The sequence below is a fragment of the Armigeres subalbatus genome, unplaced genomic scaffold (assembly GCF_024139115.2).
Source record: "Armigeres subalbatus isolate Guangzhou_Male unplaced genomic scaffold, GZ_Asu_2 Contig78, whole genome shotgun sequence".
Taxonomy (NCBI): Eukaryota; Metazoa; Arthropoda; class Insecta; order Diptera; family Culicidae; genus Armigeres; species Armigeres subalbatus.
Genome location: NW_026943567.1, coordinates 7,276 through 22,482, shown reverse-complemented (window position 1 = coordinate 22,482; position 15,207 = coordinate 7,276). Strand labels below are relative to the sequence as shown.

Here is a 15,207-nt window from a genome sequence, read left to right as displayed (position 1 = left end):
TCGATTGTACTGCCCTCGACTCCAACATCGTCGAGGTACCAGTAAGTTCCTTCGCAATCAGCAAGGATTTCAAGGAAACTCTCGGGGCGGATGAATCTAAAAAGCCCTTTATGGGTGATGAAGGGGGTGACGTCTCTCGTTTCTTTTTCGAGTTCTAGTATGAAAAAGCGTCCATCACGTCCAAAACACTCCATATCTTCCCTTTGCCGACTCTGGTGAGAACGTCCTCGATCACCGGCATTGGATGTCGATTGCGAATAACGGCTTGATTGACTCATCTTAGATCCACGCACAGTCTTATTGTTCCGTTAGTCTTATTCGCCACTCCTAATGGTGACACCCATGACGCCGGTCCTTTTTCATCCAGCTTCTCGGAAACTGCATTTTCGAGTGGGAGGGGAACTCGCCGTAGTGCCTGAAAAACTGGAGTCACTTTGGGATCCATGTGCACCCGAACTTGAACTCCCTTAATCTTGGGGAAAGGTGAGTTCATCAGCTTCGTTGTGTCCGTGATTTCGTTTACTTCTGGTCCAATCTTCAGGATGCCGAGGTTTTTCAAAGTGTGGTCGCTTAACAAATTTCGCTGTCCATCCATGATCAGTTTCCAAGAGCAAAAGTGGTTTATCACCGCCATACGATTTTAGAAGTTAATCGGTATCTTTCTCGCACTTGGAAACGACGATCTGTCGACTCTTCATTTTTTCCAGGTTTCATGAGTAATTAAATTTACATCAGAACCGGAGTCAATGAATATTTCTATCGCCATTCCACCGATTATTTTGATTCCCTGTGTGAAACGTGTAGTACACCTTCTTCTCACTTCTCACTAATTCAACCTTTAATTTTTTTCTTCTGCAGGCGCACGCTCTCAAACGATGCTCCTAGTAGCTCGATTTCTCAAAGTGTTAGGTCCTTTTCGAGTATCTTTCGGCGCAGCTCTTGCGAGTTGCAACCTTCCACAATAACGTCAATCAGCATAATCTCCTCAAGAACATCCCGAATTTCTTGGTGATACTTCTCAAGGCCACAATTCTGAATCCAGCTATCTCGATACGCTGCGTAACAGTTACTAACGGCGCTAACAGCTAGTTCAGATTTCTTAAATTAAACCACCGAATAATATTCTACTTTCTTTTTTCAATCTCTCTGTAATATAGGACAAAGCCATATTCATTTACTAATTTCTGATTTTCTTGCTCACCTGAACAAGGCAACTTCCTGTTGCCTGCAGTATTAGTAAACTTGTCATTTATACACAAGGCAGTTCCCTACTACCTATAGTTTTTTTTCGGGAACCCTGCTTTAAAGTGCTATGTAGTTCTCTACTATGGTATTTTAACATTGTTTCAGGCTATCTCCACAAAAACACAACGTAGCCCCCTGTTACGGTCTGAAAATTAATTCCAGACTCCTTTGCATTGAAGCAAAACTTTGCTCCCAACAGCAAAACAACATTGTTTCTGGCTCCCTGCCCTGAAGTGCGACGTATCTCACTACTACGGTAAACAAGAGTACTTTAGGCTCCCTGCACTGAAGCATAATTTAGCTCCCATCTTCTGTTTACCCATTTGTTTCACGCTCCCTTCACTAAAATAAAACACTATTTGCAAAAATACCCTTTGTTTTTCCATTTAGGTCTCAGGAAGCCAATCATTAAGCTGAATCCAATTCTTAAGGCAGCAATCAATCTATTTTCAGTCTACATCTCCGCCAATCCATCAACACATCAAACTTTATCAGAAGCTCCATTCCACATCTTCCCATCAACCCTAACCTATAAACCGCCATTTTGATTATCATTCAATCGGGGCTCGGGCTGAGCACCATGCTGGGTGAATTTATAAAAAATCACCAATTTCAAAATAATTTGCATTCACCTTACCTACAATTTTTCTTTTATTGGTGTTCCCACTCGTCGTCAAATGTCGGGTTTTCTCTCTATTTATTTTCTTTTTTCACAACTTCACAACTGGTGTAAGATTTTATTCGCGCACTCGTCCCGAGCACTCTGAAATATAAGAGAGCGTGAGAGTAAATCGTCGATTTCCCCTCTTGGGAAAAAATGTTGCAAAAGGCAGTTTTTTTGAAAACTTAAGCGAAATACAACCAAATGAAGCATCCACCGGATATAATTATGTCTTCGCTATTGGATGATGTAGTTTTGAAATAAAAATACTTCCCCCGTCCAGCTGGAGACTGCCTTTTCTCCTCGGTGGGTGGTTTTATTACTGGGGGTGTACCGAGCACGTGGCTGTCTTTCTCGTCAATGACTGGATGACGGTAATTTGAGCCTGAACTTTGATTGAAAAGTATCAAGATAAATAAATATGAATAAGGTGCTCATATTTCATACTAGCTAAAAGTGTGATACAGAACCCTACTATAAGATACGGCAGACTTCAGTGGGCTGCTCACATAGTGCGAAAGTCAGAAGAAATAATAGCCAGAGCAATATTCAACAGAGAACCAGATAAAGGCCGTAGACTACGCGGAAGATCACGGACGCGCTTGTTGCACGCAATGGAATCGGAATTGGGACCATAAAAGTTCGAGAAAACTGGAAAACATTGCTCAAGACCGACGATTATACAGCTCTACAGACGCTGTAGCCTACCAGGTATCCAGGCAGGTAATTCCTCCAGTAATGAATACGGCAATGAATTAAGGAATTTCTTCGGAAGCTCCCGAAAATATCCCAAATAATATCTTCCGGAATTCTACCGGCAATTCTTTCGAAAAATGCCAAAAAGATTTCTTTTAATTTATTTCGACTTAGGAATGTCTTTGAATATTTCTTAGAGAATCCTATCAGAAATATCTACGGGAATTTTTCTGTACATGCGCCTCAATTTTTTTTTCGAAAATTCACCCGGAAATACCTTTAAAATTGCTACGAAAAATCTTCCAAGAATTCCTCCAGACTTTTCTTTGGGAATTTCATCTGAAATCCCTTCCCGAGTTCTTTCAAAATATAACCCAGGAATTAATTTGGAAATTACATAAAAAAAATTACAAGAATTTTCTGTAGGAAACCAACGATAGTTAACTTATAGAGGAATTCTAGGAAGAATTCCAAATAAATTTCTGACGAATTTTTAAGATGAACTCCAGAGGCAGTTTGAGGTGGAATTTTGGAAAGTATTTCAAGAGTAATTCCTTAACAAGTATTCCGGTGGATCTTCTTCTTCTTCTTCTTCTTCTGCTTCCTATTGGCATTACATTCTCCACTGGGATATTGCTGCCTCGCAGCTTAGTTTCCGTTCAGCTCTTTCACAGTTATTAACTGCGAGGCTTTGGAAGATACTCTAGATAAATTGGAAGGGACAAAAAATCAGCAGGCATTCTAAACATTTATGGAAACTTTCCAAAGGTTTTACGGAGATTTTCCCGGAATCCTTTTTTAGATTTTTTGAAAAGGAGGAGGGATTCCTAGCATTTATATAGTACAATATAGCATTTCTGGAAGATTTCCCAGCATTCTTGGAAAAGACCACAGTCATCCTGGAGGAATGTCCTCAAATTGACCTTTTTCGGCTTTACATTGAAGCATTCTATAATTTATCAAAGCTGTATGGCAGAAAATCTACTTTTTAAATACGAATTGTTTTGAAGTATAAATTCAATTTTCAGAGAAAAATATTCGAAATGGTAGGTCACGTGCCCCATCGTGCGCTAGTTTAACTCCGACAGTGCTTTATTATACAAATAAATAATATCATAATGCATATTATTTCAGGAACAAATGGAATATCTTAATATATGTGTAGATATGTTCCGAGGCAACATTTCATTAGTGACAATATACGCCGCCAATTTTGAATATATGAGAGAGTGAAAAAGCGTAGCTAAGCAGACTCATTATATGACAATAGAATCATGACATACTTGAGAAAGCACAATATAATTAGAGTTATTATAAAACTGATAAAATTATATTTTGCATAATATTCGAATATTCTTTTATAACGACAATACATAGTATAAGGAAATTATTTTTAAGCTTGCAGTGGAATGTCTTTACGTGTCATAAGACGAATTCGTACAATTCCATTTAATTCCATTACTTGATCAAGTAGTGGAATTAAATGGAATTGTAAGAACTTGCCTTATGACAAATTAAATAATATTTATGGAAACGTATGCTCAACCATTTTTCTTTTGCATACACCATTTAGTCATATGCATTATAAACAAGAATTCGACTACAGTATTCAGCGCTTTCCAGCTGGGTTTAAATTTCCACTTCCGACTAATTATGATTTAGTGCCGTCTGGTTAGTCTGGTCTGGGCTGACCATTATATTGATTTAGTGGCCGATAAGTGATTCCGTGAATTAGTCATAATTAATTTTCCATGTGGGAAGCGAATGGTATGTTGGCTTTTATTATAATAGGTGCTGAGCTTTAAATTAAAATATGGAACTTCGTAAAGGATGAACTTTCCTAATGGAGATTCGCCAATTAAAAGTTGGCACTTCTTCGTTTAAGCTTCAGAAGTGGAAGTTTCCGATAACGTTCCTACGTTCCTACTATTTTGGCTCGACATGCCTATCGTAGACTGGAGTGTAAACTGATTTATGGAGCCTCGTGCCACCATGTGACATTGTGGAGTGAACGCAATATCTCAAACAGTAATTTACTGTCTGCAAAGTTGAGTGATAAACTAATTGATGTTCGTACCCGTTGTCAAAGCGTTGATTAATTTATGGTTGGTTGAAACTACGAACTGTAAATCAGTTTTACTCCCGGAGGAATTGTTTTGTGAATTTTGATTGCTCAAATGCGGTCGATGTGAAATCATTTACGTTGCAGGATCAGACTCTTCGAGGTTTCTACGAATGGGTAAACTTTCAACAAAACTGTATTAACCCAGAAGAATATTTGATTTACTCTCGGATCATAATCACATCTCGCCTGCGAGGAAGCTCAACTCAATTGTAATCCTTTTTCCGGGTGCTACTAATGCTGTAGCACGTCCCATCATATCATGGAAAACTCAATAAAAATATCGTTCCAGTGCACGAGCAAACGAAGAGTACATCCATATAAAGTTCTTCTCCCATCCTAAATCATTACGCTACGGTTGACGCGCTGTGGTTTACTCGATAATTGAAAAGGCGATAGAGCGTAAGTTGATCTACCTTGCGGGTGTAATGTTCCGGAGAACGTCGCTTCCGTCGCATGTGCCATGTGCCGGGAAGACCAAAATCCCATAACCCAATTTTGTCTTCTTGTGTCAACACGTGCGCTGGGTTGGATTTTGTGTCCCCGGATTCGGAAAAGCGAACCATCGCAAGCGGATGAACCACAGGAACAAATAGATTTGTCGTCCCTGCACCGAAGAGATGATGGCCGGCAGCTATTTTGGGGTCTTCGTTTCTTGACGCGGTGTTCATGGGCGGACCTTTATATGAATGGGTAACATACCCCTTAATATGTCAAAAAATATTCAAAAATGTTGTCTTCTTTTTCCAAAACAAAGTATAAACTGTAAACTGAAATCCAAATCCTTATTCCAAACCAATTCATTCGAACCTTAATAAAACCTTATTACCTTATTACACCACTGTTTGACATTTCGCTAGAAATAAATGAATGTCTAAATGGCCAACGGCCATCAATGAAACTTGGATTATTCTTCTAGGTAGCAGTGAAACTATTATTTTCGGCTGATTGATACGAGATCCGGCATAAGCTAAAGAAATGAGAATCAATTCTCGGCGAAATTTCATCCAATTTGGAGGAACCGTCTATATTGAACTACGCCAACACTGATGAAAATAGTAATTTATCACTTGCTGTAGGCGGTTAGTTGTATATAAGCTGCTGGTATGATCTCTTCCTGTAGAAATTATATGAAAGTGAAATAAATGTCGTTGTATGGAATGTTTTTGGGGAAACCTAATCGTTCAATGTTGATGGTCGACGAAGAACATAAATTACTTTTATATCTTCGTGTTGTTGTTGCCTCCAGCCAACGGCTTAAGGATATTGTTGCAATGACAAAACGCTTGGAGATTTGATATTGATTGTTGCTTTTGCATTTTTTCGATGTCGATTTATGGTTTCAACGTCAAACCAGAAACAACCTACAGGCAAGCTCGCGAAAAACTGAATGATGTCCTTGGCTACGCCCTTACGATCTATCCGGGATGGAGAGGAATTAACGATGCAGTCACTCACTCACTTCCAAAGCCTATAACATTTTTGCACTCGCCACGAGTTCATGCGGATTTTTTTAAATTTGGAGTGAAGTCCCATGACAGAAGTTCATGTTGGTTAACGGGTTGCCTATGCTCAAGTTCCTCCAGGAATTCCTCCGGAAGTTCCTCCAGGAATTCCTCCGGAAGTTTCTCCAGGAATTCCTCCGGAAGTTCCTCCAGGAATTCCTCCGGAAGTTCCTCCAGGAATTCCTCCGGAAGTTCCTCCAGGAATTCCTCCGGAAGTTCCTCCAGGAATTCCTCCGGAAGTTCCTCCAGGAATTCCTCCGGAAGTTCCTCCAGGAATTCCTCCGGAAGTTCCTCCGGAAGTTCCTCCAGGAATTCCTCCGGAAGTTCCTCCAGGAATTCCTCCGGAAGTTCCTCCAGGAATTCCTCCGGAAGTTCCTCCAGGAATTCCTCCGGAAGTTCCTCCAGGAATTCCTCCGGAAGTTCCTCCAGGAATTCCTTCAATAGTTCCTCCAGGAATTTCTCCGGAAGTTCCTCCAGGAAGTCCTCCGGAAGTTCCTCCATGAATTCCTCCGTAAGTTCCTCCAGTAATTCCTCCTGACATTCCTCCATGAATTCCTCCGCACATTCCTCCGGTAATTCCTCCGGAAGTTCCTCAGGAATTCCTCCGGAAGTTCCTCCAGGAATTCCTCCGGAAGTTCCTCCAGGAATTCCTCCGGAAGTTCCTCCAGGTATTCCTCCGGAAGTTCCTCCAGGAATTCCTCCGGAAGTTCCTCCAGGAATTCCTCCGGAAGTTCCTCCAGGAATTCCTCCGGAAGTTCCTCCAGGAATTCCTCCGGAAGTTCCTCCAGGAATTCCTCCGGAAGTTCCTCCAGGAATTCCTCCGGAAGTTCCTCCAGGAATTCCTCCGGAAGTTCCTCCAGGAATTCCTCCGGAAGTTCCTCCAGGAATTCCTCCGGAAGTTCCTCCAGGAATTCCTCCGGAAAATCCTCCAGGAATTCCTCCGGGAATTCCTCCAGGAATTCCTCCGGAAGTTCCTCCAGGAATTCCTCCGGAAGTTCCTCCAGGAATTCCTCCGGAAGTTCCTCCAGGAATTCCTCTGGAAGTTCCTCCAGGAATTCCTCCGGAAGTTCCTCCAGGAATTCCTCCGGAAGTTCCTCCAGGAATTCCTCCGGAAGTTCCTCCAGGAATTCCTCCGGAAGTTCCTCCAGGAATTCCTCCGGAAGTTCCTCCAGGAATTCCTCCGGAAGTTCCTCCAGGAATTCCTCCGGAAGTTCCTCCAGGAATTCCTCCGGAAGTTCCTCCAGGAATTCCTCCGGAAGTTCCTCCAGGAATTCCTCCGGAAGTTCCTCCAGGAATTCCTCCGGAAGTTCCTCCAGGAATTCCTCCGGAAGTTCCTCCAGGAATTCCTCCGGAAGTTCCTCCAGGAATTCCTCCGGAAGTTCCTCCAGGAATTCCTCCGGAAGTTCCTCCAGGAATTCCTCCGGAAGTTCCTCCAGGAATTCCTCCGGAAGTTCCTCCAGGAATTCCTCCGGAAGTTCCTCCAGGAATTCCTCCGGAAGTTCCTCCAGGAATTCCTCCGGAAGTTCCTCCAGGAATTCCTCCGGAAGTTCCTCCAGGAATTCCTCCAGGAATTCCTCCGGAAGTTCCTCCAGGAATTCCTCCGGAAGTTCCTCCAGGAATTCCTCCGGAAGTTCTTCCAGGAATTCCTCCGGAAGTTCCTCCAGGAATTCCTCCGGAAGTTCCTCCAGGAATTCCTCCGGAAGTTCCTCCAGGATTCCTCCGGAAGTTCCTCCAGGAATTCCTCCGGAAGTTCCTCCAGGAATTCCTCCGGAAGTTCCTCCAGGAATTCCTCCGAAAGTTCCTCCAGGAATTCCTCCGGAAGTTCCTCCAGGAATTCCTCCGGAAGTTCCTCCAGAAATTCCTCCGGAAGTTCCTCCAGAAATTCCTCCGGAAGTTCCTCCAGGAATTCCTCCGGAAGTTCCTCCAGGAATTCCTCCGGAAGTTCCTCCAGGAATTCTTCCGGAAGTTCCTCCAGGAATTCCTCCGGAAGTTCCTCCAGGAATTCCTCCGGAAGTTCCTCCAGGAATTCCTTCGAAAGTTCCTCCGGAAGTTCCTCCAGGAGTTCCTCCAGGAAAAATTTCTTCAAATATTTATTTAGGAGATTTTATTTAGGATTATAAGATTCTTCAAGGTTTATTAAATATCTTGATGACTTACTGAGGAAATTCTTGAAAATATTTCTGGTATCAACCCCTGGAGGATTTTTCGGATAAATTCTTGAATGAATTTTCGATGTAATGCGTGGATATCGAGATGAACTTACTGGAGAAACTGTAGAATAAAAATCTGAGAAAGTTGTTAAATAAATAGAATTTGGAGTATCTCTAAAGAAAAATTATGCGGAAGTTTTAAAAAGCTATGTAGATCTTCTGAAAAAAAATTGGCATGTAATTCTGAAATATTTTCAGAGCGAAAAACCGAAGGAATTCTCGTCTGGACATTTTCGAAGGTAAAAGCAGTTCCTTAATTTTCTGAAGAACAGCTTTCACATTTTCTGACACATTGAATGTCAGGAGGATTACTAAGAGATGCTTTATGTTTGGCCGCTGTATAGCAAGGGACCTAGTGGCCAAGTTGGCCTTACAGACCATTTTCCTAGAACGCGTTTTGCACTAATTTAGCTAGAAATCAGCTCCATGCTAAATACAGTTGCCATCCAATAATTTCGTTATGCGAACTTTATCGGAAATTATAATAAATTCTCCATATATACACAGCAAATAATTTTGAAAATTCAACGACGTGTAAAATTTTAGCTTATCCCAACAAACGAATTAACATTTGATATTCAATTAATTTTTACTGAATTTTACAAGCAAGCACAGTTTAAATTTATTTTGATTTAAGAAGACAGTGAGATCGATTGAATGTTACGTTTATTTGCATGCTCCAAATATGTGCATGAAAATACATTGAAAATCACAACATATTTTTATCTGTGTACTTGACGTTGGGTCCCTGCTTGACCATGTGGCAAAATGCGCGGCTACAAAGCAAGACCATGCTGAAGGCGGGTGGGCTCGATTCCCAGTCTGGTCTTTCGAGATGGAAATTTTCTCGACTTCCCTGGGCACAAAAGAATCATTGTGGAAGCCTCATGACATGCGAATACAAAAATGGTAACTTGACTTAGAAACCTTGCAGTTATTAGCAGTGGAAAAGCTTTATGAACACTAAGCTGACAGGCGGCAATGTCTCACTTGGATATGTAGTGCCAATGAAGAAGAGAAGACACAACTGTAAGAGTAGGTACATATAAAATTATGAGATGGTAATATAAATCGGTTTATCTAATGTAAAAGCATAAGGCTTGAAAAACATTATGAATATCATTTCAACAATGGTAATAAATCCTATAGCCTACCTTTAGGCTAATAATTTTATGTATTTCAACAATCAATCCATGATTCCGTCATGTTCCTTCTTGAGCCTGGCAATAATGGGGGAGAAATAAAGTAGACGATTGCGATGTTTCCAATATTCGTGAATGGAAGGAAAGGAGACAGACATCCAGCCAAAAGCAATTACCGTCGGGGCCGTCGTTTATCGTTGGGCGGAAGTTTACAAACTGGCAAGCACTGAAGCTGGAGTGGGTGTAATTTTCCATTCGCACATATCGCTTCCTGAATAATATCGATTTTTACTTCTCTTCCGAATGTGCGGACAGTCTGCTCGAGAAATACTTACCGTTGTAGGCTAAGCTGTGAATAATCCTTGTGCTTTCTGGAAGGGCGAACAGCGGTAATGAAAAGCTATAAATTTCGATGCAAAGGTATTTAATTTTCGGATTATCAGTGTAATCCTGAGTAGTCATTTGTTGCGAATTGAGATTTCTGCGGGTGATCATCAAGAATGAAAAATCGAAATAAGGAGTGGAAAAGGAAAAAACTCTACTATTGAAAATACAGATCCATTGTCGACTTCTTCCAACCAACAAGTTTCCATAGAAAAGTACCAAAAATCAACAAAATATATTCATACAGAGCTGGCTATAGCTTCGTGCTAAAACAGAGATGTTCAAACCGAGGAAAAACAGACATGCAATGGTACCATTGTTAGTATTGTTTCATTTTTGAACTAGACTTTATTTATCTTCGGATTGAATCAAAGATGGAAGATCAGATTCTTTTCTGTAAGAAATTTAACCAAACTTGAATATAATGTTAGAATTGGATTTGTCATTTATTAGTGTTGAATTTCTAGTAGTCAAAATTTTAATATCTAGTCGCATTCAATTTCAATTCGATATTTTACTGCTCTTTACTTCGATAGCTTGCAGTCAAACAAAACCTTCTTAAGCGAATTGTTGAGAACATTTCCGAGCAGCTCAATGGAGAAGTAGTAAGTGCAACAAAAAGCTGGCTGCTTTCTTCCATTCGAATGCTTTTGGGGCGAAAACACTCTGCTATTGTTTCGGGCGCCGAAGAGTGACTGGTGGAACCAGCCGTTATTATCATTATAATTTTCACCGGTAAATAGAAGATAACAAAAGGATTGGGGATTCAGCCACGTTCTATCATTGTAGACGTTTTTCAACTGTGAAATGATGCAGGGAAAGGTGGCCCGAAATGTACTTCTGGATCAAAATGGCACAACACATCACTCGCAAAAGTATTTTGTGCAATTAGTTAAAAAAGGAAGATTTTTTCAGCACGAACTGTACGTTTATTCAACGAGGCTTGCCGAGTTAGATTGTTTCTTAATTTTGTTTGTTAGTTGTGTTCCTAATTGAGAAAAATATCGATATGTAATTACTGTTTTGATGTTGCAACTCATTTGAGTTGCATAATGGTCATGAAAGCACTCATTTAATTGGTAAGGAAAAGTAGATCGTTTTATCACTTAAACAAGAACTGTAAAACCAGATATTATCATTAGGAATTATATATATATATAATATATATATAAAATATATATATATATATATATATATATATATATAAAATTTTATACAGTGCATGCTTCTGTAAAACAATTAATGTGAAAAATTGTTTCACTTTTTTCAATGATGTTTTGTGATACAATCATCCGAAATGAATCGATCAAAACAACAGATTAAAAGACATTTAGGAACTTTAAAGAAATTATCGCAAATTCCTATTGATTATTCATTTGCTTATACTTGATACTTGGTACTTGATGGGCTACAGCTCTTCGATGAACCTACGCCGAATGGAGTATCCTTCTCCATTGGACTCGATCCTGGGCCAATCGCTTCCAGTCGCATGAACATTGAGCGCCCTCAGGTCCTCTTCAACTGCAAAAAGCCATAATGTACGCCTTCCACGAAGCCTGCGGTCTCTTCCGGGTTCTCTACTAAATATTATCTTCGCTTGACGTTCTTCCGGCATACGAACAACGTGACCAGCCCACCGTAGTCTGCCGTGTTGAATAAGCTTAATAATATCCAGCCCTTTATACACCTGGTACAATTCGTGATTCATGCGGCACCGCCAGATACCGTTCTCCTGTTTACCGCCGAGTATTGTCCGCAGCACCTTACGCTCAAACACTCCGAAAGCTCTCCGATCAGCCTCCTTTAACGTCCATGTTTCATGGCCGTATAAAGCCACCGGAAGAATCTGAGTAGTATACATTTGCTTATACTTTTAATAAATTTGACCAAAAAAGCAGAAAGTTAAATTATTCACAACACATACCATTGTTTAAACTATTTCAAGTTAAAAAAACATTGAAAATTCTTAAGTAATGCATTGTGGACCATCTTCCTCCATTAAGAAGGGTGCTGCAACTGTGGGTGGCGGACGACCCAAAAACTATTATTCTTTCGGAAAGGTTGTTTCACTGTTTTCCCATTCTTTGTGGCACTCACCTGGCCTCAAAAAGGTGGGTGCTTTCGGTTTCTTTATTTTCAAGTTGATCCATCTCGAAATCCGTCGAAAAGTTTTCATCATTATTATTTCCATTTCAGTTTCGGACTCATAATGGGAACCCATTCGGTTGTGAAATGGGAAGTTTTGCGCTTCCCGGAAGGAAATTTGGAAATGATTTTCTTCTTTATGTTTTGTTTATGTGAGTAAAAACGTTCATCGTCACATTTCTACAATTAAACAGCCGTGAGAAAAATATTAAAAAGTGATTAACATTTCAACGAGAGGTAACTTTTCTACTGGATGGATGAGCAGCTGCTAAGGCAAAAAGTTGTGTCGGTGGCTATAGGTTGGTTAATTGATCTACATATAAACTGCCGTTCTACGCATAATTGACTCGAGTTTGGATTTTTTTGCATTTAATTAAAAAAATCCAAACTCGAGTCAATGTGTCCCACTTATTTTAGAATCGATTGGATCTTGACATTTAACAAATATTTTTGGGATGTTATGAGCGTAGGCAACGCTTTTCCCAGGACATAACACGAATCACTACTTATTTAAACGGTTTTCAGTCTCAATTATCATCAAATCACAACTTCATTTTTTCAGTGAGACAAATTGACTCGATTCTGAGATTTTTCATCAAAGGCAACATGGGACAATTAAATATGCGCAGAACGGCAGTGATCAATTATATTATACACGCATGTTGTGGAAACACGTTACAATGTTACAATAAAGGACGAAGATATTAGAACTTAGCAGACCTTTACCGTAAAGCCTGCTGCTCATCTTCGATAAGGGGCTGTCCATAAACCACGTAGACTTTTGAGAGGGGGGGGAGGGGTTTCGAAAAAGTCTACGATAGTCTACGAAGGGGGACGGGGGGGTATACCAAAAGTCTACATAGACTTTTTGATTTTATTTTTTTAAAGCGATTTATACAGCAGCTTCGTGTGAAGTTCACTTGTTTGATTTGTTTAGGATGTTCCGTTTTTTTGCAAAACTTTACCAAATAATCTCTTGCGTTTCTCCTTAAAAATTTAATGAATTTCACTAAAGTAAAAGTCTGAGCTACGGCTTAAAACTATCATGGATTTCACACCAGGAAATTCTTCTGTGTTGAAACTGAAACTGAAACTTCTCCAAAGTATTCTAAAAAAACTTTCGATTTTTTTTTTCAAAATCTTCACTAGGATTTTACTGCAGATTCTACTAGAATTTCGTTTCGGCAGGAACTTCTTTGAAAACTATTGAAATTATGTCGTACTTCAACGGATTTGTTTGGAATTTAAAAAGGAAGCATTTTGGAATATCCAAAAAAAGCCTTTGGAATGTCTAAAAGATATTCTTTGGAACTTGTAAGGGGAATTCTCCGAAATTTCCGCGAGAAACCCTTCAGAATATTCACTGGAGATTTTCTGGGAAGTCCCCGAAAAGTTTTGCTTAATTTCGGAAATTCTTCGGAATATTTGCGAGGAATTCATTGCAAATATAAGCAAAATTCTCCTTCGTAAATTTCTTCGGCAGTTCTAATGCAAATTCTTTGGAATTATCGGTGGAAAATTTTCGAAATTTCTAAATAAATTGTTGAAAACTTCCACGAGAAATTATTTGAATTTCCCACCAAAAACAGTTTGAGTTTCCACAAAAAATTGCATTTTTTGTAAAAACGCCTTTCAAATTTTCATGAAAATTTATTCGAATTTTTTACGAGAAGTTCACCTGATTTCAACTGAAAATTCTCCATAATTTCCACCGAAAATTATTCAGAAAATATTTTTTGGAATGCTCATAAGATTTATTTAAATTTCCTCAAGAAATTGCTCCAAATTTGCAAGAGAAATTAAAAAATATCGTAGGAAACCATTCTAAATTTCCACGGGAAATATTTCGGAATGTCCGTTTAAACTAAAAATTACCTCGGGAAATAATTCTAAATTTTCACGGAAAATTACCCAGGTTTTTTAACGGGGAAACTTTTGGAATTTAAAAGAAAAATCTTGGGATTTATTCAACAGATGATTATTCAGCGGGATATTGCATGGAATTTTCAAGGAAAGCATCGGAATTATCACGGAGAGTTCTTTGGAGTATTTCAAGGTTATCAAATGGGAAATTTTACGAAATTTCCACGCAAAACTTATTGGAATGTAGACTTGACATTCTCGAAATTTCAACTTTTTCTAAATTCTTACAATTCACGGTTTTTACAATTTTGAACCGGCGTTGAGAATTATAGGTCAGATGCGTGACAGATTTTATCAGTAGCGCGCCGATGCAAAAATGTTGGCGATGGTGGTGGCACACCTTTAGGAGGAATTAAATTTAACAGTAATTAAATTAATTGGCTTTGAGATTTGATTTCAGGAGTTATGAACAGAGCATTAAATTTGATTTCGTTTCAATTTGATTTTTGTTTTGTTGGATTTTGTTCATTGTGATTTTGTTAAGTTTGAAATTCGAATTTTGTTGTGATGTTTACATGGAAATGGAATTGAATAGCTGAATTGCTTAAAACGTGGTTGATTTCCATATTTTCCAATCATATATGATGTTTTGTAAAATTTGGTAAAGTCTACGTAGACACCATGGGGGGGAGGGAGGGGTTTTGAAAAAGTCTACGAAAGTCTACTAGGGGGGACGGGGGGGTTTGAAAAAGTGAAATTTCGGTCTACGTGGTTTGTGGACAGCCCCTAAGACCTTAACCGTATTATGGTTTCCATTATTATTCTTGTACATGGAGCCATTGTAATTGTAATGTTATTGAGTGCAAATCGTATCCCTGATACTTTGTTACTAACGGTTATTCTAAGCCTAATTGTGGAGAATTCGTGAACTCCATGCTGTGACGCAGCAAAACTGGAATAATAAAAATGATAGTTGTAAGTGGTTCCCGTTTTGAATGGGGTGCCCTTGAAAACGCGAATGCATTTGGTTTTGGATTCCGTACCAAACACCCAAACAATTCGAGCATCGACCACATTTCACGTTTGTGCTGCTCGATCAGCAAACACGAACTCGAACTCGAACAGCATCCCGTAATTGAGCTATCTGAACCAACGAAAACACTAGTGACCTTTACAAGGTCGACACAACAAGGGCTCGCCTCTAAGAAGCACGGCAGGCAAGTAGATCATTTCT

General features: G+C 39.5%; 1 protein-coding gene across 1 annotated transcript; it reads right to left on the bottom strand.

Moving 5' to 3' along the window:
- Positions 1–274: 274 nt before the first annotated feature.
- On the bottom strand, positions 275–595 carry LOC134204640 (uncharacterized). Its single transcript, XM_062679427.1, has one exon. It carries the CDS (start codon positions 593–595, stop codon positions 275–277), a length of 321 nt encoding a protein of 106 aa, XP_062535411.1.
- Between the last annotated feature and the right edge of the window lie 14,612 nt (positions 596–15,207).

Coding starts and splice junctions, on each gene's coding strand:
- LOC134204640 (XM_062679427.1), bottom strand. CDS start 595: ATGGATGGACAGCGAAATTTGTTAAGCGACCACACTTTGAAAAACCTC.